The following is a 20,633-nucleotide window of genomic DNA, read 5'->3' on the forward strand; positions in this document are numbered from 1 at the left end:
AAAAAAAAAAAAAAAAGCATTTGTCACCATCACCAAATTCTCCTCCTTATCCAGGAGCCGGAGAACAAAGGCTTACCCCACCCTGGTCTGGAGTCTGCGGTCCAGCCAAGCAGGGAGCCCAGCCCCAGAGCACAATCCCATAAAGAATGAGCGAGCCGCTTCCTCCAAAACCACAGAAAGAACCGTGACAGAGAACACGAGATTCCGTCCCCATCTCACCAGGTGCCCTTCTGGAAAACCAGGGGGGCGACAGCATGCCCACTAGAACTCACCAAACCCCCACCAGTTCCCTGGGGCCGGGCCTGCACCCACCTTCCTTTCTGGTCACTTGCTCACTCACATCTCCAGCAGCCTCCCGCTGGATTGAAATTCTGATCTTTCTGACTACAACCACAGGCTACTCCCAGAGCCACAGGTTTAATATTACCCTGTCTTCCTGGGACCCCTGCAAGGAGCCTGGGCCCACCAAGGCTCTGGTCTGCCACAAATCACCATCAAAGACAGCTCTTTCAAAAACCTTACGAGTAGTAAACCGAGGCTTCTAGAGATGGGAACCGCCCCCTACTGCAGCATAACCCACTGGTCAGCCGGCTCACTGTACGTGGACATCCCTCAGTGGGTCCCAGGAGCGCTACCGTCTGCACAGTGCAGGGGCGGGCTGGGGTCAGAACTGGTAAAGGTGAAGCCCGCTTCCGTAAAGACCGAGCACAGTGGATCCTCTGGGGCAGCTCCACTCTGGGGAGCAGGCACCCTGGGGACAAATGTCAAGAAATGGCCAGAAAGGCACGCCCGGGAACCGGGCACTGCTGGGGGCGTCGTAAAGTAAGGTTTCACACAGGCTGCCTGGGAGTCTCTGTGCCCTAGACCAATTTCATACTAATCACAAATGAGCCCCCCTCTCCTGAAGCCTGCAACAGAATCCCCATCACAGTGTAAGTCTTGTTGTTAAGTGCCCTTGTCAAGTCGGTTCCAACCCATAGTGACCCTGTATAAGGTTTCCACGGAGCAGCTGGTGGGCATGAACTGCCAGTCCTGTGGGTCCCAGTCCAATGCCGAGCCACACCAGGGATCCATTAACACGACTCCCAACAGTAGTCCCTGGCCACCTCTCTGGGTCTGGTTTAGGCTCTGTTATAGACTGAGGAGCCCTGGTGCCACAGTGCTTAAGTGCCTGACTGCTAACTGGAAGGTCAGGAGTTCAAACCCACCAGCCACTCAGCGGTGGAAACCCAACGGGGGCCGCTCTAGTCTGTCCTACAGGGTCCCTGGCAGTAGGTCATGTCCCTGCAGAGTCCTGTCTACCTGAGAATGTGACCATGTTGTCAGTTAGCATGAGGTCACATTGGCACCCTAGCCTCAAATCTCCTTCAACTCATGGCGCCCCAGGGTGGCATGGTGCGTGCCGAGGCTGATTTTTCAGAAGCAGATCACCATGCCTTTCTTCCAAGGCATCTCAGGGCGGACTTGAACCAATGGCATTCCGGTGAGCAGCCCTCCCCCCTGGGACTCAATACGGGAGAAGTGTAGGCCTTGGCCCAATGCGAGTAGTGTCTTCTGAACAGGAGCCACACAGAGAAAGGGTCCTGTGGACACAGAGAGTGGTACGATGCCCCACCTCACAAGCTAGGAGAGGCCTGGGGCAGACCTAGATTCAAACCAGCTCAACACCCTGAGGCCGACTGTAAGTTCTGTTCCTATAAAACCACCCAGCTCCCGGGGATCTGGGACAACAGCTCAAGGCATGGACAGCGGGCCACAGGACACCGTGACCTCACCTGGGGGGCAGCTTTGTCCCATCAATTTTTCAGATCAGGGAGTGAGTATCCTACCTTCTTGTCACATGTTAGGGTTTCCAGAGCGATCAGTTGCTCAGAAGTATTGACCCGACTCCAGTGGCACTTTAACTCTTCCCCATGTGATGGACAATGGCCGCCTGCCACTCACCACACATAACCAAGGTCCACACGACAACTGACCACGGTGTGACGCCGAGTCCAGCAGGAGGAGCAGGGAACTGTGGGGCTGCAAGCTCTATTCCAGATTCCGAGCTAAATGAGGCCTCATCCTCGGAATAAGAATGAAGTTGTGTGAAGGCCCAGGCTCCATGGGGGCGCCACCCCTGCCAAGGACACGGCTCCCAAAGTCAGCCAAGAGCTTCCTTCTGAGTACAAGTAGAGACACGTGCACAGCGACAGGAACAAGTGCCAAGCAGGCTTCCTCTCTGAGCACAGAGGGGCACTCCTGTAATGACTCCGGGATGACCAGCAATACTGGGACACCCCCACGCACACAGAGCCCAAAAGAAGGAGCGGGCGGGAGCGGGCAAGCTGTTAAAACAGCTCTGGCTTTTGAACCATGAAAATGTTCTCTACCTTTCAAAAATAAGAATTCACTCAAAAAGAAAAATGCCAACTCTAAAACTGTGCATAACTAGAAACCTGTACTTCACTGTCTGTCAAAATTGGTCACTATTGTGTTTGTGTGGCTGTGTGATTCCAGAGAGTGTACAGTCCACTGTTCTAACTGCACAGCCTTAGTGGGCCAGCGTGGTATGAAAACGCTGGCACCATCTGCATGTCCCAAACAGACCACAGTCTTTCATCGTTACAAAGCAAGGCTGTCTAGGAAAGAAAGATCAACAGAAACAAAGGGGGGAAAAATAAGACCGTTTCATTTGAAACGGAAACATCAATGTGAACTCCAGGTTTTTGGTGGGTTTTGGGTTTTTTTTTGCATTTTGTTTTCCTAGCTCTGCGCACTGAGGAGGCTTGCAGCGATGTTAACCCTGGACAGAGGGGAGAGACCCCTCGCAGCCCAGGGTCCCAGCACCCTGTCCCCATGAAATGCATCAGGGTTTATAAGGGAAGTGATCTCAGATGAGAGGACCAAGGACAGGTCCCTGTGCCAGAAAGCAACGGAGCACTCCAAAACTAACGGGGTCTTGGCAGAGGACACAGGGATCATTCTGAAGGGACAAGAAACCCAGAGGAAACCCACTTCCATTCTGATGCACAGCGACCCTGTAACAGGAAAAAAAAAGCCTGCAGCGTTTCTGAGACTCTATCTTAACGGGAGCCCAGGGCCTCCTCTTGCTCCCAAAGAGTGGCTGGTGACTTTGAACCACTAACTGCAGGATTAGCAGCCCAACGTTTGATCCACTCCACCACCAAGGCTCCCTCAAGGGGACAACACCAACCTCCCCTCCCACACCCAGGGCTCCCCCCACCCCCAGCTCTGTCACTATGGACACTTGGCTTTGTACCTCAGTGCATGATGACTGATCATGGTCATTGTCCCTTAGACAGGGACAACAGGACACTGATGACTGGCTGGTACAGTGATGAGAAGATACAAATCCACTCTCAAACTGGCGACCGAGATGGAGAGAGAAGGGCGTGGGGTTTGGGAGGGTTGTTAAGTGTCATCCAGTCGGTTCTGACCTCCAGTGAGCCTGCATAGCATTTACAAAGAGTGGCTGGGGGGTTTGAACTGCCGACCTTGTGGTTAGTAGTCCGGGGTGGGGCGACAAAAGACGGACAGTGCCTCTGCATAGGAGGTGGTCAGTTAATAAATGGACACAAGAATGGGAGTGGCAAAAGTCACCGCTCTGCAACTTCCAACATGAGGAAGGGTGGACTGGGCAGGGAACGTCAACTGCCAAACCAGTAGGTAAGGCCCTAGGGAATGGCACCTCTTCACAGATCACTAAGCAATTCCAAAAGGAAAACTCCCACCTGGTCCGCGTGACCGACCATACCTTGCTCTACCTAGAATGGGGCCTCCCTGGATGATGCTCAGAGCAGGAGGGATGCAGGAAGGTGCCGTAAGTGCAGCGGACATTTGCTTCAGACAGACCTGTTCTTTAAAAGCGGTTTCTAACCAGCGTGCTGTTGTGATGTGCTGGCAATTGGTTCTGACTTACAGAGACCCTGTAGAAGGGTTCCTGCAAAGCTTTTTGGGAACAGTAAGCCTCATCTTTCTTGTCACAGTGTGGCTATCCTACAGAGCCAAGGCGCTCCCTGACACAGGTTTACCTTACAAAGTCTTAATGGATAAAAAAGCATCATGTGTCCCCAGATGAGTCGATCCGCGGCAGAAGAGAAACTGGTTCCGACACGAGCACGTGTGAAGTCCTCCATGCACAAGGACAAGTGACTCTCCAAGAGAGGCAGCACGCAGAAGACAGGAGAAGAAAGGCCCTCGGAGCCTGAGAGAACGCATCAAAGCAGAAGCAAGAAACCAGACAGCATGTGCACAAAAGACACACTGCACAGCCTGAGGGAGGTGGCAGGGGCCAGGCCAGCGCAGCCAGGCCAGTGGGGAAGATGGAAATGACGGGGCCTCAGAAAGATGGGGCAGTATCCACAGGCCCTGGTGACCAGGAGGAGGGCGAGCAGCAAGGGGGCAAAGTGGGGCTGATGGGTGCTGAACTGAAGGGCCCGAGGTCCACCCAAATGGAAGATTACAACGTGGCAATGTGTGACTCGGACAGAGCCAGGAGAGGGAAGTCCGGCCTGAAGCCTCACGGCTGTATCACCCTGCATTCAGGTTAACACACAGAACTGTGTGGATTGTTCTTCCAACCACAAATGCTACATGGAAAGACCACTGGCCTAGTGTGACTACAGAGCACCTAGACCAGGGCCTGACACTGAATAAACCCGGCCACCAGGGAGGTGGTTCCCAAGGCTGTCAATCTTACAGAAGCAGACGCTGGGTTCGAAGCCCCGACCTTTCAGATAACAGCTGAGTGTTAACCAGTGCGCCACCAGGGATCCACTGTGATACCCAGATGCCACTCAGTCCTGGTGTGATGCTGCAAGATAACCACAAAGTTGGTGGCTCAAGCCCACTAGCTGCTCCTCAGAAACCGTACACAGGATAGCTGTGAGTTGGCACTAACTTGATAGTACAAAACCACCACCACCACCTACATGGGGGAGTCCTGGTGTGGCGCTCAAGGACAAGCCCTGGACCGCTCGCCGCAAACTCAGCGGTGAAACCTAGACAGGGTCAGCTGCTGTGAGTCAGAACCGACTCAACGGCACACAACAACAACAACAACAACGAGCAGGCACCGAGTACGTGAGTACTTTAATGGATGCATTATACGTACAGACATAAATGTTATGTACACTGGATACAATAGCATCCGTTATGTACATTACATTTAGAAATACCAGTACTGTAGTGGGCTGTACTCAGCTCTGGTGGTGCCGTGCTCAGGCACTGGACTGCTAACCTCCACTCAGCAGGTCAATGGCACCAACCACTCTGCATGAGAAAGGTAAGTCTGTCCGCAGCAGAAAGACTGACAGGGTATTTCTGAGTGGGCCTGGGGTTGGGGTCAGTGGTATGTGCCATATGGGGTGGGCAATACTACACGGATCTTCATCAGTTCCTAAACCGCTGACTTTGGAGGCTAACACTGCATGGTCCCCACCCCCTGCATGGACACCTCTCCTCTCCCCCACGGTTCCCCCTTTCAAGCTTCAACACAATCGGGTCACTCTGCTTCTCAGGTCACGATGACCTGGGCCCTTCATAGCTCTTTAATAAAAAAATCCAAGTCTTCCCTGACCCACAAGAACAGGTGTGACCTGGCCCCAGCCTGGCCAACCTCACCAGGTCCCCAGCTTCCCTCCCTCACGCGGAGCCTCTGGCTCGTTCATCCCTTCCGCAGTGTCCCTCACCTTTCCCCTTTTCACACCCCCACCTTTGGCAGGGAGGCCTGCTGTGGCACTGAAGGATGAGTACTTGACCGCAAGGTCAGCGGTTCAAATCCAGCAGTTGCTTCCTAGGATTTGGCACCAACTGGACGGCACTTGACAGCCCCCACCTTTGGTAGGTGAGCCCGTGACCTGGCTTGGGGCTGGCTCGGGCCCACGTGGGAAGCAGCCTCCAGCCGGTTCCTGACGGTCCAGCACACTCACCTGCTGCCAGGTGAGCCTAGGCTCTGACGACGCACACACCCAGCTGCCACTGAGTGGACCCAACTCAGTGGACCCCATGGAGGGAGCCGAACTGCTCCATGGGTCTCTGATGCTATGTAACAACTGGAGGCTGCTTAACCCCTGGTACCAGCAGGGCTCCTTTCCCTCAGCCCTGTGACTACACGGCGCTATCTGTCGCGTCCTCCTGAGTCCTGAAGCCCTGTCTTCCGGAGAGGCTCTCAGAGCCACAGCGTCCTGGGTCCCATCTGCGATTCAACCTCAGGACTCCTCTGGGCCTCACATGGCCTTCCATTCTCTGCAGAAGTGACCTGCTACTTCCACCAAGACTGCAAAATCACTGCCCTAACCTTTGGTAACAAAAATGTGCTTTCAACTTTCAAATGAGAATGACATCTAAAAGCAGCAGTTTGTTCAGAAAACATACAAGAAGGGTCAGTAAGCGCTGCGCCTCTCCTTACCCAGCCCTCTGACACGACCAGGCCCACCTCAAGAGCCTCCCTGGGCAGCCAAAGGGGAGAGGGGTGCTGGGTCAGGTGCCTGTCCCAGTGTCTTCTGAGTTTAGGGCTCAGATTACAAACAGAGCCATGCACTGAGCCATGGGCTACCACTGTGGCTGTTAAGAGCTGTGAAGTCGGTTCCAACTCAGAGCGACCCTGCACAGGGTTTCCGACCTGGCGGTCAGCAGTCCAGGGGTCCACTGAGCCACCACTTAACCCACAGCACCAGTAGGGGTTCTGTGTGCTCCGGGTACAAACACTGGTGACTGCTGTACTGACGTGGCTCTCACACGCTGGCTGCTGCAGAAGAGCCTATGGTTCCCACTTGCAGCTATGCATGAGCAGCAGGCCAACCCACCAAGACTGGCTAGAAAAGCTAAATGTGTTCATTAAAAGTCTACGTAAAGATCACACACAGAGACTGAGGCTGCCAGGTCTGAAGCGTCCGTGACTCCAAAGAGCAGGGAGACTGAGCCCCCAGATTGCTCTGATGAGCCCTCAGGGAATTGGGTCAGTACACAAATAAGCTGTGAAGGACCCACAGCAGAAAGCCAAGCCGAAAGCAGTGCTGGTGAAAAGGGGGCGGGGTGGGGGTGGAGGGAGGCATCTCATGAGACAGCCAAGGCTGCTGAGCTTCCAAGCGGAGCTGGGCACTCAGCAGTCATGGTGTTAAGGAGACAAAACGGGCTCCAGGAAGCCGTGGAGGGCTGTCTGCAGGGAGAGCAGGTGGGGCTGCAGAACATGAACCCTAGCCCCAAGCCTCTCAGTGCTGGCTGACCGACTCTGGGGACTGGTCAGATATTAGAAGGAAATTGTCAAGGAAGACGGTATCATAGAGAACCCCAGTAGCTTTCCCTATATAATGTCTAAGATTCCATTTTTAACAAACAGGGCCAAGAGAAAAAAGAAAACAAGACAGGCCGGAGGGGACTCATACACTAGGGTCACAGAAGTGAACTTCCAAAAGGAAAAAGTCAGCAGAGAACCAGAATCTAAAGGCAGAAACGAAAATTACGAACTCAGTATATGGGCTGAGCAGTGGACTGAAGGAAAGGTCAGCAAAGAGCTCGACGGAGACCCAGGAAAACCTGTCACAGGAGCTGCTGAAAGGAGCAGAGAAGGTGGGCTGTAGGGGAAGGGTCTAACGTACAGCTAAACGGGGTTCCTGGAAATGGAAGAGAGTGTGGAAAAAGGAATATTTACAGAGATAACAGTCACAAGTTTCCCCAAACTGATGAAAGAATAAACCATCAATTCCTCAAGAAAGAAACCACTTCTCCCCAGGAAGGAAGGAGAGAGGATGAGCATCTAGAAAACACTAGCAGATAAGAACCACCAGCTTGGAATCCCCTCTCCAGTAAAAACACTCCTCAATAGGGGAGGCAAAGCACGCAGACAAAACCGCAACAATTCATCACCCTGAACTAAAAGAAATTAACCAAAGAAAATTCTCTAGGGAAATACAAAAAAATAACAACACTCCTGGACAGAAACATACAAACAAAAAGAAGAGGGGAAACCCCAAAAAGGGTGTAAATGAGTACCAACAGTGAGACCAGTGAAAAGGCCCTGCCAAACCCTGACATACAACGTATGGCACGATACTACCAAGGCAGAGGGAGGTAAGGGCAGTCGGTAGGCATGGCTAAAGAACCGCTCCAAGTACTAAATGACTCTGCACCTGGCAATGCATGCTGGTATCCAGGGTTTCCTAATCAAATAAAACAAAACCTATAACCAGCAAGACAAGAGAGAGAGAAATTTAAAAGACAGCAAGTTGGTACTTGTAAAGGAAGCCTTGTTGATGTTGTCAGGGGCCATCCAGTTGGTACCGACTCATAGTGACCCTGTGCACAACCGAATGAAACACTGCCCAGTCCTGCGCTGACCTCACAGTCATTGCTCCGTTTGAGCCCATTGCTCACATAGCAGAGAAAGGATCACAGCCTGGTGGGACAGTTAACGTGGTAAATTCAAACATCAGTAACTGTGTGTAAATGTGGTAGCCCAATACATACACGATGGTCCCCGTGATCAATACATTCATCACTACCTACCGACCGACCGAGAAGGCATACCGTCAATACAAGGACACAAACAGGTAAGGAGGGAAAACTGGAAAATGCATCATAGGCTAAGGGTCTAATCGCAAACACTTGCTAGTAAGCTGGTGTGCCAAATATTAATATCAAATACAGTAAACTTTAAAACGTAAAGCATTCATAGAACACTTCATCATGATAAAAGCTCAATCTAATAGGAGACACTTTTACAGTTAATGCACCGGATAACACAACCTCAAAGCACATAAAGAAAACACTTTATGTAAAACAGCACAAACAGTCAAACCCATAATTCCAGGGGGAGATGCTAAGAAACGAAAACCAAGAAAAAAGGACAGCAAAACAATCAAGACGCAGAGACCCTGCTTAACAGACGGCGCTTACCTTCACAGAGTCAAGTTCAGCTGCAGCCTGATGGGGTGTAGGTCACGGCAGGCCTGGCCCACCCTCACAGCTAGGGACTTTATTAGAGAAGTAACGGCTTCCACTTCCGCAATCACGGCAGCTTCCTCTCAGGGGTGTCTGCAAGCAGGCCTCTCTCACTCTAGGCCTCTCAGAGTTCTTCAGCTGTGCCAAGTACCCGGGGGCATCCCACCCTACCAGGAAGCCTCCTGCCCGAAGGTTCTAGGCTCAGCACCTGCACGCACCATAGGCACCTTGCTCCACAGGCCGGGAAGTCTACTGCGCCGCCTCAGACCAGTGTCTTGATTCTGTGCCCCCTGGCCACCTGTCCTGAGCCATCTCTGGTGTTAAAGCCCTGGCTCCTGGGTCTAGGAGGTTCTCAGCACAGGCACCCCAGGTCAAAAGTGTGCTCCACTCCTAGCTCTTCTTTTGTGATGCTAGTGAGGTCCCCCCCCTTTGTTCTAGAACTGGCTCTCGGGATGGTGCAATCACCAGATCCCTTCATCTGGGTCCCATTTCCTGGCTAATAAACATGGAAGACCGAAGAAGAGTTGATGCCTCTGAATTATGGTGCTGATGAAGACTATTAATTAAATGTGCCATGGACTGCCAAAAGAACCAACCAATCTGTCCCGGCACAAGCACATGCCAGAACGTTCCTTTGACGTGAAACTGGTAGGGCTTGGTCTCTGGCACTTTGGAAACTGTCAGGTGCCTGGAGAAGGCCATCAGGCTTGGTGAGGCAGGAGGTCAGTGGCCGAGGAGGTGGCCCTCAATGAGACGGACTGACTCAGGGGTTACAACAGCGGGCTCAAAGCAACCACAACTGTGAGGAGGCTGCGGAACCAGGCAGGGTTTTCTTCACTTGTACACAGGGTTGCTATGAGCTGAAACCAACTCTACGGGACCTAACAACAACCATACACCCCCCGCCCCCCAAGGCTCCCATGTTCCGTATTTGCATTATTAGCAGGCTGCCCAATCCCCTATGTGGGCCACAACCAAACTTCTTTGCACAATCCCACCCAATCATCACGTGGGAGTCACAAGACCGTTGAGTCCATTCCAACTCACAGGGACCCATGCACAACGGTCCTGTGGCCTCCTCACAACTCCTAGGTTTGAGCCCACTGTTACTGTCACTGTGCCAAGCCAGCCTGTTGGGGGTCTTCCTCCTTTCCGTTGACCCTCCACTTTACCAAGCATGATGTCCTCCATGGACTGGCCCCTCCTGACAACATGTTCAGAGTAGAAGAGGTGAAGCCTGGCCATCTTCACTTCTAATGAGCAATCGGGCCGCACTTCTTCCACGGCAGCTTTGTTTGTTCATCTTGCAGTCCGAGGCAGTCTAATATTCTTAGCCAACAGCATAAATGCACGGATTCTCCTCCGGCCTTTCTTATTCATTGTTCAGCTTTTGTATGCATGTGAGGCGACAGAAAAGACCACGGCTTGGGTCAGGAGCACCTTAGTCTTCAAACTGACACCTTTGCTCTTTAGCACTTTAAAGAGGTCTTGTACGGATTTGCAATATATCATATGATTTATTGACTGCTGCTTCCATCAGTGTTGAGTGTGAATCCAAGTACAATGAAGTTTCTGAACATGTCGAAGATTGCATTTTCCTAGGTTGATGGGCTGAAGCGCCGTACTAAGTAATTCTCTGCATAGCAAATGCCCACTCACGATGACAGAAAAACGAGCAAAGTAAGAAGGAAGCTTTTTAACGTTGATAAAGAATAGCTACACAAAATCTACAGCGAATATCATACTTAATGGTAAAATAATGGCTGGTGGAGTTTGTGGTTAGCAGTCCAGTGCTTATCCTACAGAACCATACCACAGTTAGAAAAAAAAAAAGAAAGAAAGAAAGAAAAAGTTAAATCACCACAGAGAAAAAAAAAATCAATATGCAGTGAATGTGCTTAAGAACACTTACCACTAAAAGTGGCGTCACTTAATACTTCACTTGGCGTCACTCAGCTCAACACTGACTACTGCTAGAGGGAACAAGCTGAGGGTCTCACTTCTCCTCCACTGGACTACAGCTGACTGACGGCCAGCACACCAAGACAGGGGGAAGAAGAAGGGCTTCAGGATTGTGAAGAGAAACAAGAGACGCTGGCATTGTCTGCAGCCAGGACTGGGGATTCATGACACTTTACTACAAGTAAATGAATTCAGTAAAGAGAGGACCCAAACTCAGTTTTATCTCCATACCTTACTAATCATTTAATGTTTCAAACGTAGACTGATATTAAAATGTATCAAATATCTATGACTAAATAGTCACATAGACAGAAAACGAGAAAAGATGATTACAAATTAAAGAATATCTACTGAAATGGATTAGAGCCCTGGTGGGGGCTGTGGGTTAATGAGCCAGACTGCAAAGCTGTTTGAACTGCAGGTTGGCGGTTCAAGCTCACCAGCTGCTCCTCGGAAACCCTATACAGGGTCGCTATGGGTCAAAATCGACTCAACGGCACTTAACAACAACAACTGAAATGGATTAAGGAGCTCTGGTTGCATAGAGGTTACGAATCGGGCTGCTAACCTCAAGGTCGGCAGTTCAAAACTACCAGCTGTTCCGTGGGAGAAAGATGAGGCTTTCGGCTCCCGTAAAGATGTGTAGCCTTGGAAACCCTGTGCAGGGTCGCTATAAGTTGGAACCGACTCCACGGCACATAACCACCACCACCACCACCGAAATGGATTAGAAGACCAGTATTACAAGATGTCATTTGTAGACACAAAATTTGACAGAGCCACACAATGGAACATTATGCAGCCTCAGAGAGACATGAAGTCCTGATTCATGCTATAATATGAATGAACTGTGACAACATGGTGCTGACTGAAATGAGTCAGTTACAAAAGGACAAACTGTATGAATCCACTTAAAAAAATAACTGACCTTGATCTCATACTATGAAACGAAATTAATTTTATATGGTTTCTAGACATGAAAGATGTGAGGAGAAAGTTTCCGCCCGAGAAAATCGCCATGAACTGAGCTGAGCAGTCCTCTTACATACACACAGCCTTGGACGTGGGACAGAGGACAACCCGGGCCTCAAAGCACTGGACACCCTGGATCACAAGACACTACTCGATTCTGGGCAGACAGAGCCATTTCCCCCAAAACGCAACAAGGAATACAAGGAACGCATGCTCTGAGTCGGGGTGCCAAGTAGGGCAGTGGGGAACTGCAAACGGGCAAGAAGCAGGGGTCACCAAGCATGTGTACCTCAGGAACATCACTTCTGCAACTGTCCCTGCCCCTTCTTCTTAGCCCAGCCATACGGGCCGCACGGGCTGCTAGGAAGCGACCCCAGACACAGAGCCAACTTCCCTCAGTACCAGGACCCCACATTTCTGCGCTACACTTGGTGTAGATGGCACCTAACAACACAAAAACACAATACAGCGACCACAATCACCATGGCCTGGTACCAACACAATCACAGACACATAAACCACTGGCTAGAACGGAGAGTCCAGGAACAAACCCACACCACTCTGACCTACTGATGGGGAAAGAAGTCTCTTCAATAAATGGCGTGAGGACAACTGGATTCCCACAAGCAGAAAATGAAACAGCACTTCACACCATACGCAAAAACAAATTCAAAACAGACTAAGGCCCTAGCTGTACAAATGAAAACCATCAAATTCTTAGAACAAGAAACGGGCCCGGCCGTCAGGCCTTGCTTTCCACAATGGATGATCTAACAAACAACAAAAACACCAACAGCTAAAGACCACACACACAAACAGGACCACACAAACAGGACAAGCTTTTGCTCACCCAAAAATCTGCCCAAAAAAGTGAAAACACAAGTTACCAAATGGGAGGAGATCTTTGGAAACCAAATATCTAACAAGAATCTAATAGCCCAAATATATATATAAAACAGCACACAGACAAATATCCCAGTCATAAAATGAGCGTAGTCAAGTATCCACCAAACACATGAGAAGAGGCTCAGCATCATTAGTCATCAGAGATGCAAATCAGAACCACATAAAGATACCATCTCACTCTCAGTGGATGGCTAGGATTTCAAAAAAACAAACAAAAACTAAGAAATATTGGCTAGGATCTGGGGAAACTGGATTGGAAGCTTTATCAATACCGCTGGTGGAAATGCAGAATGGTACAGCTTGTTACAGAAAACAGTGCGGCAGTTCCTCAACAGCGAAAGCTAGGACTCCCATTGGCGTTAAGTGTCATCAAGTCAGCTCCAACCCAACAAACCTACGTACAACAGAACACAACACTGCTCAGTCCTGCGCCATCTCACCATCGTTGTTAAATGTATGTGCCAGTTCATCTCATTGAGGGTCTTTCTCGTCTTCAATGACCCTCCACTTTACCAAGCATGATGTCCTTCTCCAGGGACTGCTGGTCCCTCCTGATGACATGGCCAGAGACCACCCTAATCTGACCCAGCAATTCCACCCCTGGATATAGATCCGAAAGACCTGAAAGCAGACACACAAACAGACTTGTACACCAATGTTCACTGTGGTGGTGGCCGTTGTGTGCCGTGGAGTCGGCTCCAACTCACAGTGACCCTGTATAGGGTTTCCGAGGCTGCAAATCTTTACAGGAGCAGAAGGCCTCATCTTTCTCCCGAAACTCGTAACCACTACGTGACCAGAGCTCCTAAGGTTCTGTAGCACTATAACACTATTCATAAGAGCCAAAAAGTAGCACCATCTAAATGTCGGTCACCAGATGAATGGGCGCGCACACGCGGTCCATACGTACAAAGGAAGACTACGAAGTTGGTGGGAGCACTGAAGTCGTGGTGCTCCAGGGTGGATGGGGTTAGGGGACATCCTGCTGAGTGAAATACGACAATCACAAAGGACAGCCAGTGCTAGCACCTCACTGACACAGGAAGACAAGGCAAGGCGAATGGGGTGGGCGGGAGGAGGCACGCAGGGCTGACGGGCATGGAAATGTCACAGCTGCCCCGTCAATTACTGTAATTGCAGTCAATAAATTGTACACCTGTAAAAAGTAAATAAATAAACTGAAACCAAACAGCTGAGTGGGAACAGGACCGGTCAGAAAACACTGCCATAAACATACGTTCCTCTTGTCATTGTTAAGTACTGTCAAGTCAGCTCCAACTCATAGTGACCCTGTATAGGGTTTCCAAGAAGTCAGTGGGTTTGAACTGCTGGTTTTGTGGGTTACAGTCCATTGCTGATCCTAACTCCTTCAAATCAGTAAGAAACAAGACAGACCACCCAATCAAAATAGGAGCAAATGCAAATGACTTAAACAGTCACTTCACAGAAGGAGGCATCAAATAGCTGGTAAGCGCAGCGCCAGACTGTCCCTCAGTGAGTTCACAGCGGCTCAGAGCTAGAGGTCCCAGCGCACTGCATGACAGTGGGGCAATGGGACTCTCTCCCTACTTATGTGGCCTTTCTGCCTACATGGAGCCCTGGTGTGGCACCGTAGGATGAGCAGCACTGGACTGCTAACCTCAAGGTCAGTAGTTCGAGCTCACCAGCCTCTCCACTGGGGAAAGATGAGGCTTTTTGCCCCCATAAGGATTTCACTGCCTTGAAAACCCTACACAGGGTCACAAGGTACTTCTGGCAAGGGTCCTGTAACCACGGAATGATTGTGTGGGACTATGCCCACCAAGGGGATAAGTCCTCTTTTCCATCCCACTAGTCCCGCTGCTGAAGAGCAAGCACTGGTTTTCTAATTATAAGGTTGGTGGTTGAAATTCACCAGCCACCGCTCAGAACCCTATACAGGATAGCTATGAGGTGAAACCAACTCAACAGCACTCAACCACACACTTAAAAGAGCCGACTCCATACCCTGAGTGAGGTTCTCATTACCATCAAGAAGTCAGGAGTAGAGTTTGTGTCCATGGGGCCCAGCGTCCCTGAACTGAGAACCTCCTAGACCCAGGAGACCGAGCATCCTGACACTGGGGGCAGCGGCAGGGTTTCACAGACCCCCAAAGCAACAGAGTGGAGTGCCTTCAGGCCAGCGGTTTCCAGCAGGTGAACTACAGAGCTATAGCCAGGCAGGGCCGAGGCCGAGTGCCGTGGGACAGATGTGGGACGGATGGCTGGTGTCAGCATGGGTACAAAGGCTGGAGAAAGGAGGCATGTCTGGTCTCCACCTCACTCACAGGAATTAGCCGTGGGCTGCTGACGCTGACAGCTGAGTCTCGTCCTCCCCGGGCCATTAGAGATCTGACCCAACTCAGATTTTACAGCGACCTGCCGCTCACTGCTCATGACAGTTACCAGTGTTAAGAACGCTCCTGAGAAGGGAGTATGGCAGGGTTTCGTCTCTCGTACTTCGGACATGCAGAACGGCCCAGTTTATACCCAGCTGCTCCTGAGAATCAAGGCTGGTAAGACTTTGGACATGTCGTTAGGAGGGACCAGTCCCTGGAGGACATCATGCTTGGTAACGTGGAGAGTCACTAGAGAAGGATGTCATGCTGGGTAAGATGGAGGGTCAGAGAAAAAGAGGAAGACCCCTAAAAAGATGGATCAGCCAGGTGGCAGCATCGATGGACTCAAGTGTGGCAGCAGTAGTGAGGTTGGCCCAGGATCAGACATTGTTTCGTTCTGCTGTGCATGGGGGTCGCTATGGGTCGGTGCCAACTTGATGGCACCTAACAACAACATAGAAGGTCAGCAAAAACCAGGAAGACCCACCTCAACGAGATGGACTGGCACAGTGGCAGCAGCAATGCGCTGAAGTGTAACAACAACTCTGAGGAGGTCACATGAGCAGGAGGTCACAGGGTGGCTATGAGGCGGACCTGACTTGAAGGCACCTAAACACATTACGATCGTAAGTAACCAAGTGTTTGAGAGCACTGCAAGGCAGAGGTGCAAACAGGTACGACCAGCACTGCTGGCAGTGTCTGCCTCGGTTAGATGAACCCGCTTCCTAGTCCTCTGCATACAGCCTACAGGCATCTGTAAACATCGACACCCAACAAAGAGCAAACAAATCGAGACCATTCAGAGCACCATTTATCAAAGCTGTCTGTGGCCAGCAGAAACAGTGCATCCCGGTCTATTCAGACACTGGATAAGAGACAGCAAGAGAGGGCCAACAAAGCCAGGAACCTGCGGCAGCCGGGGTGGATCTCACAAGCATCATGAATGAACACGGATGGACGGGAGAACACAGGTGTTGATACCGTCCACACGGAGACAAGGATGGCACAACCTCTGGAGAACCATTGGGAGGGGCAGGAGGGGTTTCTGGGAAGCTGGTCATCTTCTAATTCTTGAACCAGGTGGTGGGCACGTGGGGGTGTTAACTTTGTGGGAAAACATCACCAAGCTGACATGGGGGCCTTATTTTCTGGAGATGTACTCTGCCTTCTAGCTCCACTTTGGAAACACGTCCTGTTACTTGTGTGGACTGTGTGCCACGAGGACAGGTTCACGTTCTCTCCTCAGGCACCACCACCGAGGAGGCAAATTTCCTGAGATAAGAGGGGGAAGCCAAGCTTACTTAGCACCCACTGTGACGCCACCTCAGCTGACACTTCACTCAGCATCTTGGGGTCACAGCTCCGAGCAGTAGAAACAAACCACTGAGCAACAGCCTCATCACGCAAGAGCAAAAGCCGACACACCCGAGGAGGACCCTGGTGCCCATCATTGAGAAAACCCGCCTCATATCTAAGAGACAGAGCTTTCACACACACTGCACCTTATGTAGCCCAAACGGCATGAAATCGAACATTACCACAAGCAAGGCAAAACCATCCTTCAGCAAAGACGTACAAAAAACCTTCCAGGCAAACAGCATGGTTTGGCCAATCCCTTCAAGTTAGGACAAGTGAAATCTGACCTAACCAAACGATTCCAATAAAAGAACTAACTGGTGTGGTGCTGTAGGGTAAGTATGGGAACACAAGTCTGGTTTGAACCGTAAGGTCAGCAGTTCAAACTCACCAGCCGTTCCTCAGAAACCCTATACAGGGTCACTACGAGTCAGAACCGACTCAAATGGCACTTAACACCAACAACAACAATCCAGCCAAAAGGTAATACGATGAGGAGTGGAGGGGGCTTAAAAAAAAAAATCCATGGAAAATAGAATGCACAGATAATGGGATTTCCTCACGAAGTTTCTGAAGCCCCCTCATAAAGAATACGCATATCGAACTATTGCTGCTAAAGAGGAAATCCAAATGTCTGGCTTATCAATATTTCAAGAGAATCAACTGAAGCCAAGAAATGCATTTAGGGTAGTAATTATTAATTTCCTAATTCATCACTGCAGACCCAACACGAGGTTTAAATGTCTGCTTACTGGGGTCCACAAAGGCATAGGATCTATAGATAATCAGTACCCAGACATCACATGGACAACTCAGTCACCTACACACCAACTACCAGCCACTGCACACTCTTCTGGTCTGACCATTTTCTCCTCTCACCTGCTCATACACCCTCACAAAAGACCTGGCAACACGGGCCCATATGGCGTAGGCGGAGAGCTGCAACTTTTATGTGATTTCAAGTGTGGCCATTCTCAGATGACAAACAAAACTTCCTGAAGATGGGTCCAGGTGCAGACTTCTGACCTCCAAGACAAGCCTAATCTAGAACACTGGGGCCTGTCAGAAAACCATCCAGTTTGTGCGAAATCCACCCTGTTTGTCATCTCATTTGTATTACAAATGCATGAGTTAGAATGCATGGGAAACACACTCTCAGCAAGAAGTCGCCTGACAAGTGGTCAGGTCCCCTCAGAGCAAACCCCCTTCCAAGACTGAGACTCAAGGGGAATACACGAACAGGCATGTGGTCTAGCTGGTGACCACGTTGGGCACTGTCAAGGGGAAGAGGGGGAAAAACAACAATGAAGTTGGGAGCTATGTCCAACCACATTCAATAGACCCCCCTGTGAACCCAGGTGGAGACCTGGATGGCCAGCAGTTACAGTAAGACCCAGGGACTCCTGGGCCCAGAGGCAGTGACATGGCCACAGAGGACTAGAGCGGAGGATGAAGTGTCCAGCTGATATGAAGTGAGGGGAGATGCACAAGAACACCCACTCCTGCAGATAGTACCCACTTGACCTGGCTTCAATGGCTGGATAATCAGAACTTGACGAGAGAAAGAAAAAAGAGGAAAAAAAAAAAAAACGTCACCTGCTACAATTTGATGAACTTGACCTATAGTTATGGCTGTAATAGCTCAAAAAGAAACAAATCTTTACAACAAGGATCACTCCTACCCCCTCAGTACACAGGGTTGACAGGGATGGGCAACTTAGACATTGGCTACCTAAAATGAGGTGACTATAAAGGCATGAAGTGACTGGCTTACAAGCTTTCAAGAGGGAGCCTAGTTCCACACGGGGTGGGGGAAGGTAGACTCTCCACTGAGTGGTTTCCCATCTGTCTGGGCGGGGCTGATGAAAGGAGATGGGGATAAAACTCTTGCTCTACAATAGTGAATAAGCCATAGTTCACTACAATAGTGAACAGCCATCTGGACTGACTGTGAGGGCTGGAAATGTAAAGGTAGATATTTTGTAACAAAAGGAGGGGAGTGATTGATTTTGCAGTCCAGGAGCAGAGGTCCCTGGGATCATCAAGTGAGAAGAGTGGAGTGTGGGACCCTACCCAGAGAAGCAGTGACGCCGGAAATGGAGGTGGAGACAATGACGTGGAGAGATGGAGTGGCTGGGACACTGGACTCAGGGAGGGACAGGGGCTGTGTGCTGACGCCAGGGGGGGGCGGGGGGCAGGCCTGTGGGGTGTACCCTTTGGTTGTTTGATGATGCATGGAGGGGACTGTAATCATTGCAATGAAACGAAATACAATAGGATGAATGTAAAACTGACATTCTTCCAGATGTAAACCCACATAATGCACAATAAAAAAACGTAAAAAAAAAAAATACGTCGCCTGAGCCAGTCAGTTCAGGGGCAGCCCCACATAGCCTGCCTGCTTCATGGCCTTCTCAGAAACGCCAGCACACTTCTCCACCTGCGCAGCCCTTCTGCCATTCCATGAGAGCAGTGAGAGTTAGGAGGCATTTTCACAGGGCTCTGGAAGATATGACGCCGGACGAAGCCCAAAGAAGACTCAATGCCTCTGAATGATGGTGTTGGCGACGCATACGGAAAGAACAATGGATTGCCCAAACAACAAACCAACGTGTGTAGGAAGCAGGACAGGCAGAACGTTCTTTAGAAGCCAGGATGGCCAGACTTCGTGTTACATCCTGCAGGAACGTAATTACTAGGGACCAGTCCCTGGAGAAGAACATTGTGCTTAGAAAAGTAGAGAGTCATGGACAAAGAGGAAGACCCTCAACAAGATGGACTGAGACAGCGGCTCCATGAATGGGTCCCAACACAGCAACAGGTGGGAGGACGGCGCAGGGCCGAGCAGGGCTGCATTTGGGTGTAATGGGGTCGCTGTGAGTCAGAACGCACTCGACGGCACCCAACAACAACTGTACTACAACACAATGTTTTCCCTGAGACACTTAATCCCCACAACTCTCTCCGGATGTGACTTGCGTTCACCAGAAAACAGCGTTCTGTGACTGCTGGTACGGAACGACGCTGAGAGCACCAGGAGAAGAGAGCGGGCAGTAGCCTACCTGGGGCAGGGCACTGTTGAGCTGCCTTTGAAGGGCGTCGCGCTCATGGCCCACTTCATGCAGCTTTCCCTGGGTGAGCGCCAAGGTTTCCTGAGTCTCTCTGAGAGTGTCTAGAAGCCGGTCTCTTTCCTCCAGCATGGACACCATTAACTGCTCAAAATGGGAGTCCGCGTCGGGCTGGGACGGGGAGCCAGACCCATGACTCCCGCCGCCTCCTGGGGGGCCTTCCGCTTCGCTGATGGTGGGCATCACCTCGCACATCATCTGGAAACCAAAGAGACACACACACGTGCAGAACAAATGTCAGTATCTGTAGTTTGGGATGGACTCAAAGGCATTGCATTTGGTGGGCTTCCATGGCTAAGAAGGAGGAGCGTGGGCCCAGGAAACAGTCTAAGATTGGTCGCTAACCTAAAGGCTAGCTGCTCAAAACCACCCCGTGCTCTGGGGCAGGAAGGCTTGGCAATCTGCTCCCAAAGTGACAGACAGACATCTACTCTGCCATACACAAAGTCTCCAGGAGTTGGAACTGGAAGGCAACAGGTTGTTTCTGTTGCTGGTTTGTTGTTGTTGTTGTTTTAAAGCAAACTGAAGAAACTGGGCATCTCACTCATCTGAGACCTGGGGCTCTGTACATAAGCCGGCTGGGAAGGTACACTCAGCACCCCAGGGCGCAAATCGAATCACCAGGTACAGACACCGGCGTCCAGGGCTAAGGAGGGCAGCCGGCTCTCAAGAACAAACCCTGTGGGAATTTTGTTGTGGTTGTTAAAAACAAGTGAGCTTCTGTAACCTGTTTGGTTTTATTTCCTGGTGGAGGACAGAAAGTCAGAACTCCTGCCATTCAATCATTTCTCTCTAGTTTTCTTTTTTTCCGGGAAAACACAGAAAGCACACACAGCCCAGAGCAAAAGCCACCAGGCATCTTAGAGGAATGTGTGCAGTCAGCTGGGAATTCTTGGATTTGGAGACGGGTCAAAGGCGCTGGATTGGGTCTGGGCTGGGAAAGGTGGTTTTCAGCGGCAGCAATGGTTGGTCAACCGAACTTACGTAAGTTCACGGCACACAGACAGAC

General features: G+C 50.6%; 1 protein-coding gene across 2 annotated transcripts in view; it reads right to left on the reverse strand.

The window, feature by feature from the left end:
* The window catches only part of PPFIA1 (protein tyrosine phosphatase, receptor type, f polypeptide (PTPRF), interacting protein (liprin), alpha 1), a 102,121-nt gene extending 82,299 nt beyond the window's left edge, over positions 1 to 19,822 (reverse strand). For both annotated transcript variants that reach the window (XM_006860819.1, XM_006860818.1), the window contains exon 1: positions 19,559 to 19,822. In XM_006860819.1, the coding sequence (XP_006860881.1) occupies positions 19,559 to 19,822 (264 nt within the window). The remainder of the gene's footprint in view (positions 1 to 19,558) is intronic.
* Positions 19,823 to 20,633: the final 811 nt, after the last annotated feature.

Source organism: Chrysochloris asiatica, unplaced genomic scaffold (assembly GCF_000296735.1).
Source record: "Chrysochloris asiatica unplaced genomic scaffold, ChrAsi1.0 scaffold00040, whole genome shotgun sequence".
In the NCBI taxonomy this organism is placed as follows: domain Eukaryota; kingdom Metazoa; phylum Chordata; class Mammalia; order Afrosoricida; family Chrysochloridae; genus Chrysochloris; species Chrysochloris asiatica.